Raw genomic sequence first — 17,483 nt, forward strand, 5'->3', positions numbered from 1 at the left:
GAATAAATACTATTTGCGCTGTATTTAATACAACCCCCTACAGCAACAGCACTTATAATTTCCCAATGAAATGTCAGTATGTTTCATGTTTAAAAACTTCACTGTTCATAATATCAATAATTATTATACAAACGCAATACTGAATAATTCTTTTCAAATCTTCATTAACTTCAGGACCAACAGGAAGAGGAAATGAGGGCAGGAAAAACCTGCAATCTCTGTTCATGTAACATCAGTCACACTGCATCAGTGCAGCGTTTTCCTTGTTCATTTCTCTTCAGCTCAGATATCGTCCAGCAAAACCAGATCAGAGAACAAAAGCTGAATTATGTATTTGTATGAATAATATCTAATATTTCACCAGCCAATGAAAAGTGATCAAAGATCCCAGCTGTCATACTTCAGGAGGACAAACTGATCGTCAACTGAGATCAAGGAAAAATAGCTTCTCCACCCTTGTCCCTCAACACTTCAACATAATTACATTGGAAACACAACGAGGATTTAAACCTTTTTTGAGGCAGCCACAACAGGATGCACTGGAAAGACAGTAGGAAAGGCAAACGAGACAACTCATTTGCCTTGAAAATTCCTATAGCAGTACGAAGAGTAGAGAGAGTAGCAACCCATGTCAAGGTAACGAATAAAAAGATAAAAAAATTTGGCTTTCCTCTTTAAATTCTGGCAGATGAGCCATATACGGGTGTTTTCTCCCATTCACGCCAATGCATTAACAACCACCTGTTAAGGTACTAGTTACTTCCCAGCACACCGTCTGTGTATCCACCAAGGACCCATAACACAGTTCCCATCATCATCTGCACACCGTGCTTAATTCTGATTGCTCTAATTGTGTGTCCTGTAAGGTCAAACTGCCTTTGTTAAGTCTGGCTTCCTAACTCTGAAGCACTGAAGTCTAGTACTCAACAAGACAGTAATATACTCATTCAGAGGCACATAAATGACTCAGGCTCAGCTCCTCTGCCTCTACATACATCCCTTTTATCCCTGTTCAATCAATATTAAAAACCCTTGGAGTAGCAAGTTCAGTCTTTTATTTACCAGTCAGAAGAACGATTTATTCTTCTGCCACCAATATAGATTTAACTCGCCACCTGAGAATTAGGCTTATCTTTCTATTTCATACATAATTTTTAATAAGAACAGTCATGGAAACACAGTGAAAATGTAATTTATAAGACTGTACCTTCTCCTGGAGCTGTGTAAATTCTGAATCAGGAGTAGTTAATATGTACATTAATTACCTGTCTCTCCCTACTGCTTGTATCTGTGCCTCTCTGGTAACATCCTTGTGTTCCAGAGCTGATCTCACACTTATGTGTAAAATCTGGAAGACCCACAAAGAGCTGTAGAAGCAATGCAGAACAAAAATACTGGAGAACAAATCTACCTGCCTTATTTTGCACTTTCTTTTGCTGCTGTCCTGTCCACAAGATTGCTGATACCATGTAGTGCCTGGCAGTCTTCCCTTCTGGGGATCAACATTCTTCTGTGCTTGAAGTAAACCTGTCAGTAGAGGAAGGACGAGTGGGAGATTTAGAGATATGAGAACGAAGTTCACAATTTAAGTACTCGAGTGTGAAATGGCATTCTAGGGAAGCTCTAAAATGTATCCTCAGATTGTTCTGATTCTGGATTCATCTGATAATTTCTAAGCTATTCTCCTTATCATTCATCAAGAGAATGGGTATGCCAAGGCTGTGTGCTTGGCATGGTCCCACAAGAGTGCAGCAGCTACAGACAAACACAGATTAACATTCAATTTCTATTGTTGCCAAAGCTGGATCTATTCATTGATTTTAAAACTAGATCAGTACCTTGAATTGGTATTGAAGAAGCAAAGAGCAGGCTTTAGGTTCCCACAATGGCCTGAGGCTTGGAGAGGAGGAGCAGGCAGCCACATGCTGTCCCCACTGACATCTGTGCATCTGCCCAAAATCCAGCTCTAGATATAACAAAGCAGGGCAGCCCCTCTGGAGATAAGGAATGAACTGGCATACTGCGGGCAGATCTATACATGTGAAGAAAGGCCAAATTTTCGTAGAAAGCTGGAAATAAAAGATGACATTTTTAGAAGCGAATGTAAACCTGAGCTTCCTTAGGCAAAGTATGCTGGTGTATTTGAAAGCTTGAACTGCAAAAATGCTAGAATTAGATACTGTAAGAACAGGATTTGTTCAAAACCTCAATTCAGTGATGGTTTCTGTGTATAAGTACAGAGGTTTTCAAGAAAGCTATGTAGCTTCTACATCTACATACTGGAAGATCCTGAATCTCAGCATTTTAGCACACAATATTTAAAACTTCTTGATTCATATGAATAGTGCACACAAAGAAGCATTACCAGGTGCCATGGGTGAGTGCTGTCTGCTGCCATAGACTAAACTCCACACCTTTTCCTGTTAAAACCTATGCAAACAAACAAATAGAAACAATAGATTAGTCAACTGAATTAAACTGCCCCAAGCCAGCACACTGCTGCAGCATATACTGAGTTTAAAGCATTGGCACAGGGAAGATGAGAAAAGAACTGGGCTAAATGCATTGTGCCCCATGAGCACCGTAAGCAGCGATTCTACCCTATCATGAAATAGGTTACCAGTTATCAAGAAAGAGGGGGTTCTCTGTCCCTAAAAGGCAATTACTACAAAATATTGTATAAAACAGCCTCAAACACAATGCAGCATTGACTTCCAATGCCTTGAGGTGGCAAGGAGGAACAGGGTGAGTACCACAGGACGTCAATCCCTTCCTTTGCCTGGTCAAGTAACCACATTTATGAAAACTAAGTAACCCATTTACCAAGCTTGCTACCTCAGTGAGGGAAGAAAATACTTCTTCCTCTGCTTTTCCACTTTTTCCATGTTATTCCACACACAGGTCCAACACAATGACACAGCAGTTAACACAAAAGAAACCTTTCTCTTTTTCACTTTCCCCTTTTTTTTTCTTTTTTCCTTCCATGTTACAGTAATTGCTGTCTGAGCCTCAAAGGCTAAAAATCGTTTTTCATCTCATGCATGAAGAATTTTTTTTTTTCTCACAATGACAGCAGAGGGATTTCAGGCATGACCCCACAGCCCCGGATGCACACACCACCTTCTCAGTGGCAGCAATGAGCCCTAGGTGCCAGCATACTTAATGTCTGCTGCACCCCTAACTCAAGCAGCCAGGAGCTCTCTGATCTCACTTACTGAACTATTTCAGTATATGGCAAAGCTTCCAAGCTGGGAGCCACATCCCAGTTCAGATAATCAATCACGGATCAGCTGGTATCCTGCGGAGAAGGGATGTCAGAGGTTGAGAACGGTAGCCTTTTGGCATAGCTCCAGTTTGTCTTCCCCATTTCCCCTCCACTGCAGGAGGGGTTACAAACGATCTGTGACCAGTTGGATACACTGGAGATAAGACTTCAGATCCTCTAAAGAAGAAAACAAACCAATCTGAGAGCTTTGATAGCTCTGAGGAAATCCACATGCATTCAGGCACATCTAAATTAAAAATACAAAGAGGCTGTGGCTTCCTTGCTGTCTGGGCTTCCTAAGGAAGGGTGGACCCATTTCCAGATAGCATGGACTTGGGTGGAGGGAAGGGGGAAGACACCAGCAGCAGCAGCAACATCTGAACAAATCTGTGCTTTTCTTATCTTAAAATACAATGTGAAACCAGAGCAATAGTGAAAGCCGGAGACTACAGCAAGGCTTCACATCAGTCAGGCTTCTCAGGCTAAAGTGGATCAAAAGGCAGGAACAAGACAGCAAGTGTTAGACGTGAGGACAATTTCTGAGTTCTAGCACAGCCAGAAGACAAAACAGATTGAAACCCGTGGCCTTTAGATTTACAGTCTCCTGAGAAGCTCATGCTGCCCCTGCCCCGTTCTCAGTCCCCAGGTAGCAGAGGAGGTTACAATGCAAACAACAGCTATCTCATGGGCAAGGCCACTTAAATAAATGAGTTCTTGCAGCTCTTCTCTGCTGACAAGGGGCTCCAACAAAACCCTACCTGAGCAAGAGGGGGCTCATCCTGCAGCAAGGCCTTTTGGCAGCAAGGATTTCAGTATAGAAGCACCAGGAGGGAGCCACTCTCTGATGCCCAGAGAGGGTAGACCTAATAAAGATAAATGGTTGATACTTCTCAGGACTGGGGACTAATCCTTGGGGATTGCACAGCCCAGGGTCCCCTGCAGTGTCAGCCATCACACCTGCCTTACTGCTGGAGATCTCTCCTGCTCAGAGAACAAAGAGAGATATAGTAGTGGGTCTCATTCAAGGTCTGTGACTGGAAACCTATGTTTAAAAAGTAGACACAAAACAGCATAACTGCAGCCTCACCAGACTGGTTGCCCCCTTGCAGTACAACAACCAGCTCTCACCCTGTAGGTCATTCAGACACTGCAAGGAACCAGAGCTGAGCTGGAAAGAAGAACTGAAAGAGAACGAAGGTGGAAGTAGCCCTGAGAGGTGAGTGCTGGACACAGGGCTGTGTACAGAGACCCACTAGAAATGAAGTACATTACGCTTTTGTTTGACTGCTACAGATGAAGTTGTTATTTTTCTGCCAGTGGTTTCAAGCAGTTTTAAAGCTAACTGTAGATATCTTGAATCATCTGTGCATGCAAGGCCAGCATTTACACTTCTTTAGTTTAAAGGAATCATGAAATACAATCATGAAGTAATGATAAATGAAAACAGAGTTTATGTGTCTCTGCAGTGCCGGCCTATTAATAAAAATGCTGAAGTAATGACAACTTTAAATGTCAGTTTATAACAATAGGAGTTTAAGACTAGGGAATATTATTCTAGACTTTATATACCTAAAATATACAGGAACTTAAGCATAAGGGCATAGTATTTCTTTGACAGTGCCAAAACAGAAACAGACCAGGTCACTTTTTACATATAACCTGGGTGAAATGAAAAGCTGGACAATCAGTTTGGAAATCAGTAACAGCTATGAAAATCCGGCCATATATTTGGCAAGTGAAAAATCCAAGCACCTCCACAAGGCTTCAGTTACCTCTACACAGCCTCAGAAGGACTTCGTAAGATGATTTTATCTGCCTTCTGACCTTTGAAACATCTGTGCTAGTCAGCTTCTTTCTTCAGGGGAAAAACACAAGCACAGACTTCAACCTGCTTCCTCTGCTGCCCATAACGAGGTAGCATCTGCCAGAAGATGGACAGGCAGACTCATGTTTTGCTCTTATGGTTGGTCTCAGTTTTGAGCTGATCGTTCAGGAGGCAGTTCAGGCTCTGAGTTACAGGACTTCTTGAACACACATCAACATTTATTGCATGTTCATGAAATTTGCTCTTTTAAACTGCCACTAATATTAAATGCACAGAAGTTTACAGTTCCCTAATTAAAACATCAACAGTCTTTTACATGCTATTGTTTACTGCTGAGTTTAATGCTTATGACTGCAAGAACATAAGCCTTTAGTTTCAAATACTGTGATTTCCACATATTTTCAAGATATTTAGTCCCTCTGTATTGTGTACTAAAGTATTTCAATGCATCAGTCTCTCCTCACCTTACCTTAGCTGGACTAGTTGAAGGCTATAGATCTAAATTATGTCAGAGTTTGTTGAATTCCCATTCAACAGGACCATGCTGTTCATATGGGACATATTAAGTGAGATCCATACAGAACTGAGAAAGCAGCAGAGTTCACCTCTTGGCAAGACACTCCAGCCTGAGCATTCTTCAGTTTTATGATGCTTTGCTTAATACTTCCTGAATTACTTTTTTACAGTGTTTTCGGGTTTTTTTTTGGTCTTTTGGTGTGTGCGTGAAGATGATGCTAAACAAAGAAGATAAGAATAACCTACTACCTGTCACTTATGTTACAAGGTTCATGCTTCAGAACAGGGACTCCCTGCTGCCTTTTTGAAGATTTCACTATTTCAATGCTACGCCAAATAAACCCCAAAAATCACGTAGCTACAAACTGATGTAAGTATTCAAAGTTGTGTCAGTGTAACATTGTATTCATTATTTCTGCCCTATTTAATGGCAAAAAACAGCTGTGAACTGTTAGAGAGCTGACACATTGTGTTCTCCAAGTGGAAATATGCATCTCAAACGAAAAAGGATCAGAGATTATGATACACAAGTTGAGTTTCAAGAACTGCGTAAGCAAGAGAAAATCCATTTCTAGAAGCAGTTTTACAGCTACAAGAAATACATGGAAAATTAGTTACCTTCAGTGTATTTTAACAACCAAAAGAGCTACATTTGACATGTATCAGATTCAGTACTACGTCAGGAAAGACATTAAGCTACAAGGGCATCCAAAAAAAGGCAATAAATAAATAAAAATTACTGTCTTAAAGATTTTGAACTCCACCTCTTCATGGTCACCGCAGCCACAGCTGCCCTCAACCTTCACATTCCCCACCAGTCTCCTCTTGTTGGTGAGTATGAGGTCCAGCACAGCACCTCTCCTTGATGGCTCCTCTGTCACCTGGAGAAGAAAGTTACCATCAACAGAGGGGATTTATCATCAACTGGCATATTGCTGGCAGAAGTGAAATTTAATACAGCTTGCCAGCATGTGGAAAGAATTTAAGGTCCAATTCAATGAAGTCAGTGTGAATTTGGTCTAAATCAGCCATCTGCTACCTATATTAAGCAGCATAATACTGTCTATATAGATTCTATTTTGATCACGTTTGACATTTCTTACAGTGCTAAAACTTTGCCATTTGTCAACTTGCATATTTAGACCTCTCTTACAGTAACTGCTAGGACTCCATATGACAAAGTTGGAGGTGTTCCTAATTCAAAGCATTTTTAAAGGAATACTTCTACATCAAGTAATAAAGAATAAAAGTAATTCCAGATTATTGTAAATTTATGGATATTAATTTTCTTAAAAAAACCAAAATGATGTAAATAACTTAAAAATTCCCTTATATTAGTATAGAAGCTTCCAACCCATCGACAAACACTTTGCAGGAGGTTGCTGCATTCAGAGTGATTATATATATTAAGCATGGTGTTATATTTTGAATGATTACTATAAATGATCACACTATTTCAGTTAAACTAACCACTCTGTTACCCACCCTACAAATGTAATTGTAATTTGAATACAGAGCCTATGGGCAACACTACTGAGGTGTCTAATATGGTTAAGTAGTGTCTTCCTTCCTGAGGTATCAGGCTCAAGATGCAAGTCCTGCTCCCAGGAAGATTCTCATTCATGGAATTCATTCACTGATTGTTCCTTGTCCAGCTATGTGATTCAGAAAGGAGATTAGCAGGGAGGCAATGGCAAAGTCACATACAGCGGCGATACAGTTTGCTAGCCCATTTCAGTCTTTTCTAAGAGCACCTTACACTACAACTCCTCATCTGCCCATTTGTTTTTTATTACTACATCAACCCTTGAGGACTTAAAAAATATAATGAAAATATAAAGCAAGTCTTCATCGCTTACCTCACCATTATTTAATGGCATTTATTAGTAGAAGCAGTCAGGGGTTTCCTTATGCAGTATGCAGTTATGGAAAGCTGGCTCAGAATAAATCTCAACTAACCAGCTCAAAACATCCTATGCTCCGCAGATGTGTTCACTAGGAGCCCCCTAAGGCCCATGTCTTAAAGGCACAGCTGTGAGTGACAGCTGATATGACAAGCACTACGCAAGCATTACACGCTGCTTTGGCAAAGCCTGACTGGAGGTCAACTAAACTATCAAAACATCATTTTTATTTCAGGCTTAGTGTTGTCTAACAGATTTATTCCCTAGCATGTTACGTACATGCCTCACAGAAACTGCATTCAGTCAGGTGCAATGGTTAGGAAGAAAGTTGGATAATTCCACACATGGCAATGGTCCCATTTATTTCTTAACCCTTTTATTTTCTTTAGATTGCTAGGACCACGTGTCTTAACTCTTTATAATTAATAGCCTCCATGGTGCACAGAAAATCCTTGAATTGCTCTCATTATTACAAATGTTTAGAAGGAATCTGCCTCTAAATTGAGTTATGGGTTTTAAAGGACTCATTTAAAGAATGAGTTTTATTTCATACCTAGACTGCTACTCTACTTAAAAGTAACCATGTAAAATCATACCAGCTTCTTCTGTAGAGTTCAGATTCCTACTTTCGTCTCATCACTGGGATATATAAGCACTATCATGGTTACTCCCAGAGAAACCAAATTGGTTTACCATGCAATATTCATCTTCTACGTCCCTTCAGTATGAACATAAGAACAGAAAATGCCAGGCTTCTCCTCCAGTGATTCATGAAACACCAAGTATATGATTTCACATCAGTCTATGAAATCGATCTTCCATTAACTACACCAGATAAATCAACACAATCAACATAATAAAGCTACTACCTATGGAGAGATTTGGCATTACGGTACCTACCAATTATGACATACTACACAATTCCAGCTCTCAAATCCACTTTCTCTGATGGATGAGACTAGTAAGTGTCTCCACGACCAAATCATATCTGTCAGCGGACTAAACACTGCAGGTACACAAATACAGTGTCTGAAATCCAGTTTCTCAGTCACGGGGTTTAGGACAATATTTGTACTTACACCTTAGAACTCTTCTGGGTAAGCAAAAGACAGAGTCACATTTCCATTTATGCCTTTGAGCCTTCTAAATTGACTTCATCTGATCCTACAAGCAGTCAGCACACACACATTCCCTATGCCTTTCTCTACAGTAGTGTTACTTCTCATTTCCATACTTTGTTGGGAGAAGTGCAGTATTGCACAGTTCTTTATGCCCAATTTTATGAATCGGGATTTTATACACATCATATTCACAAATTATATCATTCTTGTCATCACTGAGAAGCAAATAACATCTACTTACTATTGTTTCCCCTCGTATTCTCCAGTATTCAATGGTAAGTCTATACAGTAACTGCCAGAAAGGGCAGTTTATAACATTTTACTACACTATATACATAGGTTCATAACAATGACAGCACAAGTGCTACTGACCTCCACAACAGCATTTCCTTTTTGTTAGGATTTTATTCGGATTAATGGTTGAAAATGCTCCCCAAGCACGCTACACTCTCTGGTCTTCCAGACAATACTTAACACAGTTACAGTCCTCCCCGTTTCAAGGCTCACACCATGTTCAGAATAGAAGCATGCTGAGTGGATGAGGGGAAGTGACACACTCAGGGAACATGGTGGCATTCACACTTACCCCAGACGCTGTCAATCCCACAAGCCCTGGCTTCAGAGAAGGGAGCGTTTCTTTGCAATGCTTTATTTCTGAAGATGATTTATACTGAAAATTCAAGCTCCAGTGCCCCAGGGCAAAAGTTAAATTAAGCATAATCCAGTTTATGAGCTACAGCAAAAAAAAAAAAAAAAACAAAAAAAACCCACAACCAAAAAAAACCCCAACATTCTGGACAACATCTGGTTTTACTATGTGTAATGGCTTTATGAAACGTATAAATATTACTCTTCTATAAAATACCCTTCTCTTTCCAAAATGCAATTATAATTCATACTTATTCAGTTCTTTCTTGTTTAGTGTCTCGAACACACTTCTAAAAGAAAGACAGGATGGCCAAATTAAAGATTTATTATAGCGTTTTTATTAACAAACTTTCATTGGAAAGTTCTGGGCGCATTAACATAGGAGGCACATTGGCTTCAATGTTTGGCATTTGACAGTCAACAGAATTGCACTTCACTGCTACAGCCATGCTACAACAGTGTGAGTTTTCATGGCGACCCTCACAGTGAGCCTCTCCTGCTGACCTGTTCAGGAGGTGTTTATTAGCAGCTTTGTCACCCTTCAAAACCTGGTCATTCTGTAAAGAACACTGATCTATCTTGCTCTCGGCTTTCTTTTTCTGCTTTGACATAGAGGCTTTCTTGCTTTCAACCCCATTGGCTTCTGTGCCGCCCTTTTCATCACACTTATCTGCCTTCTGACAGAGTCCCTTTTGGTTGTTAGATATGCTGTTCTCACATTCAGAGCAATGCACGATCAGAGGCCCTACGTTTCGGCACAGAAACTGTGAGGAGCTCATCACCTTTGGAACCATTCTTATGTTCTCCTCTGGGTTTTGGTGAGTGTGTGAATCTGTCCTGTTCACCCTTTGATGTGCCTGGAACTGCTGCACTGACTGGAGGAAAAAATTTTTCGGCAGCGAGTTCTGTGTCATCGTTCTTTTGAGCCTTCCTTGAAGGCAGTTGCAGTGAAGGACGTGCTGGACAGGATGCACATAACCTTCAGCAGTTTGCTGTAAAGTATTTATGGGAGTCACGGAGCTTTGGATCTGCATGGCCCCGGGCGAAGGAGAACACTGGTAACAGAAGGGATCGCTCAGCTGTTGACATGAGTGTGGGCTCCACTTTACTGTTACCTGCTTATATGGATCTGGGCAGCTGCACTGCCTGTTCTGAGAGAAGAGTGGGCACAGAGCATGTTGGTCAATAGACGACTGTAGCACAGCTGAACTAGCAACGTTTTTAATGCTTTTGCTCACTTCACTATTATATACCGAATGCATAGGCATACACGTGTTCTGGGGCCTGCTGCTGAAGAGTTCTGAGCAGATGTGAGTTTCTTCATAAGTCACTTTCTCTGTGGGGTTACAGATACCTGGTTGCGATGCCAGCGGCTCCAGCTCATAATGCTCATGCTCCATTTCTGGCTTTTGATTTCTGGAGTCCAGCTGGTATTTGCTAATGGGATGTGATTTATTTTGACCTCTGCTCCCCTGGGCTCCTGAAAAGGTCTGAGAGAAGGCATTACACCGCAGTTTTTTAGGTAGCGGGATCTGACCACAAGTGCCCTGGGGTCCAAGGCATCGGCACATGCACTGGAAGAAGAATGTTGCAAAAGCCCAACTTATGCACATTATTAGCATCATGAAAGTGCCAAGCTGCGTGTATGCCAGCACTGTAGAGGGCATCATCATTGCTCCGGCTACAAATGTCGTCAATGCAGCCATTGCAATAGCAGAACCCATTCGGCTTAGAGAAAAAATCACTTTTCCCTCTCGGTCAGGGTCGGGGGCTAAGCGATAAGCTACTCCATAATGAACAGCAAAGTCCACAGACAAGCCGACAGCCACAGAAATAGTGACTGATTCTAGTACATTTAGCTCCCATCCAAGAAGAACCAGAGAACCTACAGTGACAAAAATAGTTCCAGCTATTGAAACTATTGCATAAAGGCTTATAATAATGTTCCAAGTTGTAAGAAGCATTACGCTAAATGCAACAGCAACCGACAGACCCATGGCAATCAGAGTACCATCAGAAAGGCTGTCCTGTAGATCATAAAATTCTAAATTACTCACAAACCAACCGTTGCTAAGACCTTCAGGAGCTGAACTAAGCTCACTTGAAATCCACGAGTCCACCTCTTTGTAGAACTGATGCATTTTCTCATAAGCCAGTGTGAAGAGGTAGGTGCTTTGGAACTCCAGCACCACTGCCCTGATGGTGTCATTCAGGTCAAAGCGAGGCCCTGGAGTTTTGCTATCTAGATGGTACCCTGTGCTTCTTTCTAGCTCCATTATAGCTCTCTTGATACATAACTCAAAGACTTCTTGTTTGTATGGAAAGCTCCAGTGGCTGCAGCAGGGGTAAAGAGATGGCTCATCACAGTCCTGATTTTCCATCCACTGCTTAAACGTTTCAATAAAGCAGCTTGTGAAGTCTTGTTCTTCAGTCTGATAAAAGAACGTTTGATTTCTTAGTTTCTGACAGAAGCGTAAAATCCAAACCTGTGAAGCAGGGCTAGCAATATTAAAACTGCTATCTAGTTGCAGCTTCCCTTTACTTTTAGGATTTAAAGGGTCACCATTATCTTCAGGCGTGACACCCCAGATTACCGTAATTGGCATGTGGAGCTCCTCTCCATGATGGACACGTTCGAACATGAAAAGCTTTTTGTATTCTGCATCGTATCGTTCAAAGGGGTGAGAAGACCTAAATACCTGAAACTCAGAGAGCTCCAATGACGGCAGTTTCATCTTTGGATTGACACACACAATATATGCTCCACCAACCGTTAAGGCAAGGAACCAGAAAAGCCAAATATAACGAAATTTGATAACAATGCATGGCAAAACCTTTTCAAAAAATATCCTGGATGCTTCTGAGACTGCAAAAATAACCTTGTGGAACATTTGGCACAACACTGTCCAGCAGTTTTTGTTGTTGTATACCCTCTGCTGAGGTTTTTTAAAGCAACTGAAAATATTGAGAAGATAACGTTCATGTAACACAACTACAGCAGGCAGCCAAGTGACCATCAAAACATAATTCACCAAGATGGCAGTGCCAGCATAGACACCAAAACACCTGATGGCTGTGATATTGCTGACATAATTCGCATAGAAGGCAGCAGCGGTGGTAAAACTGGTGACAAACATGGAAAGAGCAGCATGCTGCAATGTGATGCTCACTGTCTCAGAAGTTCCAGCGTGAGGTTTATCAAATTTTGTGTAGTTCCAAACGTCGCATAAGACAAAAGCATCATCTGCTCCAATCCCAACAAGAATAATTAACGCAGTGAGATTCATGAATGGGAAGAACTCAAAATTAAATACTACTCGATACAGAAAATAAGAAACGATCAAGGAACTAATTATTGCAAACATAGTCATCAGCGTGATAAACATGGACTTTGTGTACACACACATGACTAACAGAACAATAACAATGGCTATGGCAGGATACACAGTATCCATCAACAGGTAATCCTGAAACAAACTATGTTTTATTCCAAACTCGATTCCTGTGACGGTTGTCACACCATCAGAAGAGTTCCAGTTCTCAAAGTTGTCAAGGTAAATACTCATCATGCTTTCTCCCTTCTCAGTTGGAGAGAAGAGCATGCTGTATTTTAAAGCTGGTAAGACATAGTCAGCTGTCTTTGGGCTTAGAAAATCCTTGTCCACTAGATAGTGAAGGATCTGGTAAACAGCATTGTACTTGGTACATTTGCGAGGCACATTTGTACACTTGAGTTGGTCCTTCCTTTTGGCATTCATGTCCCAGCAGTCTGGCCCCAGGGTTCCATTGTAATAGTATTTGGCACACGTGCGAAGCAGCTTTAGGGTGTGAGAGACGTCTCGTTCTACAATTTTTTGACATGATGACCTGTTGTTTAGGATGGCAATATAGTTGCCCAGTGTCCAGCTGGGACAGCAAGAAGCAGCAGTGGCTCTCTGGCAGAGATCACCGAACTGGGAATGGGATCTGATCTGTATAAAGACAGGCAGTGCAAAAATCCATATTAATACAACAGTGTGATTTCTTAGCAACATTCACACACACACACAAAACCTGAAGTGATAAAAATTCAGCTTATGGTTTTGTGTTTTTTTTCTGCTATATGATTTATAACACATATAATTCCTCTTCCCATGCACGTTGCTTTTGATCAGCATCCTCTTACATGAACCAGATTAACCCAGCAGTAACTTGGCATAGAACTGGCAGAAGCATTAACACTACTGTGGTTCTGGAGTGCAGAGGAAGATGCAGCAGCAGTAAAGCTGGTGGAGTTACAGGGACAAGCAGGCGCTACGTGCAGATACAGCAGAGAGAGATCCCAGAGTACAGAACCTCTGTGTCATGTGAACCTCAAGTGAATGTCTTAAGCCTACGAACTGTTATCAGAGCTTCATGAAAATGATGGCAATTTTAGCATTTTGGTTAAGAACTTCTTTAATAAATGAGCACGACTCCCCTGTATGGACACTCCTCTTTCACTTTAAGAATATTTCAGATTTAGTTGAAACCACTAAATGTAGGACTTAGCTAGATAGGCACAAGGCTCTTTTAGGAGAAAAGAAGGCACCTTTAAAGGAGAATTGAAACTGCTAAGTAACAAGTCTGTATCATGGAAATCTCCTCATCTTGGTAAAGCTCCATCTTGACATGGCAGAGAACTCAAGCCTTAAAAACTTCGTGTCTGCTTCTATACAAAACTTCTGGCTTGTATGTGATGAATGAGAATGAATTCTTGAAATATTTAGATACATGTATAACTTCAGTCTTAATCAAGTTGCATACAATGAACACGTATTAATAAAAGTGACTAAATCTATGTGATTAAGAGTTTATAGGATTGGGGCCGGAAATCATTATCCATGTATATTTCACATCGCCCAAATTTAAAACACACTACTTAGCTTTTCTAGCAAAACTGCATGGGTTTATTATTAGCAACCATTTATAATGCAGACAAAACCCTGCACTTGGGAATTCTCAGGACAGTTATAAAAACTTTAACATGGACTTAATTTTGTCAACCAGTTTCTGAACAATAACAAACTGGCATTCCAAAAAAACAGGATAATTCACATTTGATTGTTTCCAGATAGAAACACTTACACATGCAAACTCAGGAAAAACCGAACAACCTTCTAAACAAAAGGAAGCACTGGAATAGCTTATCTGTATTTTTTGTGGCACGCCTCCAAGTTTATCTTGCGAGGACATAATAGACAAACCCTTGGGTCAAGCAGGAAAACCAGGAGGAAAGGATTGTATTGTCTTCTCTGCATATTCACATCAAAACGGGACAACAAAGTTTATATGCTGTTCCTCAACACTTGCTGCAGGCCATAAATATTTACTTGTAAAGTAACTGTTGCCAAAGATAAAGTAATACGGGCTAGCAGCTGGAAATTAGAAATTAAAATTCAAAATTCAGCTTGGGAAAGCTTATTAAAATACTGTGTAAAATGTTAATATGTTGTAGCACTGGGCTTTGTTAGTGATCCAAAGGTATCACAAAGGCCATTTTGCAGTTGCCAAACTCAGTCTGCTGCTGGCAAGATTTCCATTTACTTTGGAACAACAGAAGAAACCAAGCAGTGCACATGCTCTATGCACAGGCAGACCTGCCCAAATGGGTATACACAGTGACAGAGATCACAACTATAGGTTTTTTGGGAAGCAGTCTGAGGAGATCATTTACAGACTTTGAAATTTATAAAAGAAACACTTATGGTTTATAGGAAAAACATCCTGCAATCACCAGGTGAAAGAAAGGGCTCATCTCATCCAAGTAGTTAAAAATCAGAATGCCTCCTACAGCTATTTTGTATACAATACTTCCATGAAGATTATACGACTAGTACATGCAGAACAGCTGTAAGACAGAGCCTGTAAGTGTCAGAAAAAATATACAGTTTGAAGTAGTTACATGGAGATGGGAACATAATTAACACAGGGGATATACCGTTAGCTCATATTTAACGCTAATTATAGGTGTGCTGAAATCTTGCTTACCATTAGAAAATTACCTAAACTACGAGGCTTACATTTCCAGGATATAGTATCCAATCTTTGAATACAGAAGGTTATTTGAATAGAAACAGATCCTCGACAAGCAATTCAACAAGAAAACCAACTACAGACAGAGAAGAGTCTGTAAGACTGGGAGGTCACACAAGTCATCAGTTTCTTCTGACAGTTACAGGGCAAGTTTTCATTCTCTCTACAGTCTGGTAACTAGCAGAACTCTGCATTCAGAAGTGGGGCTTATCTCAGCACTTTGTGAGCTCTAAAACGTGTTACAAATTGTTAGGATTGTTTTAAAAAGTTATTTTAAGTATGAAGCATTAAACAACAACAACAAAAGTTTAATGTCCTCCCTAACTCAATTTTCAGTGTTGTAAAAGGTTACTCTTAACCATATTTCCTGACTGAGCCAGTCAGATGACTCCCTAGCTCCAGTAATTGGAAATGGAGCTGAACTAGTTTAAATACTGGACTTTTTTTCTCCTGGCTCACTCTGGCTGAAAGAGATAAAGGTAAATAACACGAGCCATAATGTCAGAGCAATAATCTCTGATGAGGACATGAGGAAAATTTCATGAGCATGTGAGGACAAAACCCACTTATACCAGCAGAGGCCAATCAGCAAAAAAATGCATGCCAGAAGGCTTCTAGGGAGATTCATTACACTGTGTTTCACTACAGCTCAACATTTTTAGCAAGAAAATGCCATCTGTTAGTGAAAGTTCTTTGGGAATCTGGCAAAATAAAAAGAGTTGTCTGAAAGGCAGTGATAAACAAATTAAGAGTTAAAGTATTCCTTGTGAAAGAAATGTTATTTATTAATTATTTTCTGTCGTCATTATGGACGAGAAAGAAATTGGTATCTTATCAGAAAATCAGTTAATTAATTGGACTATTTATCTAGCTACTATCTCTGTGTTCTTTCATGTCCAGCTGCCAACATGTTCTCTTTTGACCCCATAAACCTGTTTATACTATGAGGATACCTGAATGTGAAAAAGCAAGGAAATAATTTATGGAAAACAAGCACAAAAATCCATGGAATAATATTCAGAGAAGAAAGAGCAATTGCTAAGGTAGCCCCTTCTGTACAGAAGATTCTAAAAGCAACACTCCTCCACCCCTATTTGGATGGCATTAGTAGCAAAAACAAATAAATTTCCCTGTACAGTCTTGGAGTATAGAGTGTGGTTTCTCAGCTTCCTTCATAAGCAGACTGACCGTTCTGCAAGGGTGCAAACAATGTGGAGTGTTCACACATACTGCTGGACAGTGGACAGTATATAAACACTCAAAAGAATACTTCTTGTGTGCATATAAGTCAAATTAAACAGCAGCTTTACTTACCCTTAGGTTATCTACATTGCACATCGACTTAATTGCATTCAAATTCCATAAATTCTCTCCTTCTGTTGATGTAAACACCACTCGTGAATAGCGATCACCTGAAATTACACAAGAAGAGCTTATGGACTATTTGTGTGTGTCTGATATAAAAAATATCAGAATTCCACCACTCAAACAATGCCAGTGACATCCATTTCAGTCCACAGGAATCCACCTCATTTTCAAAACAATCTATTTATCTGTAAGATTCAGTCCACATGAAAGTTTCATTTTATTTAAAGTGCCTATTGTAAATACGGCATCTTAAACATTATATGCCACTTAGAAGCTCCAGACTTCTATTCAAGCAGTCTATCTTCTGAACTATGACAAACACACAAAAAAGTCAAAAGATCTAATCAGCAAACTATGAAATTTTGGCACTGTATAATAGTAGTGCATAGATAATAGTAATCACAGGCTAATTTAGTAAGGCATTTTGGAATATAAATAATAATTATAAAGATGTTTCTACAAGACTGTTTTTGCTTTAGAAGCAAACGACTGCAGTGGAAGTTGTTGTGATACCCTTAAGGCCTTTTTAAATAATTTTACTATTTAGACACATACAGCTTAAATGACAGTTAAATTACACTTATTAGAAGACAGAATTTAGGAAAGAAAATCTTTACTTGGCAACATCAAAATCTTTATGCATAGCTAACAAATGAACCATACATACACGCACAAACGTATGGCATGTAGTAACACAATATGGTACCGTGCGTTAAGAAACTTTATCACATTAATTACAATATTCGCAACCCCAAAAGGCTGAATTTTTCCCAAGTGTTGTA

The 17,483-nt window shown here is 40.0% G+C and overlaps 1 protein-coding gene across 4 annotated transcripts in view; it reads right to left on the reverse strand.

The window, feature by feature from the left end:
- Positions 1-9,594: 9,594 nt before the first annotated feature.
- Positions 9,595-17,483, reverse strand: part of DISP1 (dispatched RND transporter family member 1) — a 53,451-nt gene continuing 45,562 nt past the window's right edge. For all 4 annotated transcript variants that reach the window (XM_015857271.2, XM_015857267.2, XM_015857268.1 and 1 more), the window contains 2 exons: positions 16,648-16,745; positions 9,595-13,250 (listed from right to left, as the gene is read on the reverse strand). In XM_015857271.2, coding sequence (XP_015712757.1) covers positions 9,606-13,250; positions 16,648-16,745 — 3,743 coding nt within the window. In that variant the 3' untranslated portion in view covers positions 9,595-9,605. The remainder of the gene's footprint in view (positions 13,251-16,647; positions 16,746-17,483) is intronic.

This window comes from Coturnix japonica, chromosome 3, assembly GCF_001577835.2.
Source record: "Coturnix japonica isolate 7356 chromosome 3, Coturnix japonica 2.1, whole genome shotgun sequence".
Taxonomy (NCBI): Eukaryota; Metazoa; Chordata; class Aves; order Galliformes; family Phasianidae; genus Coturnix; species Coturnix japonica.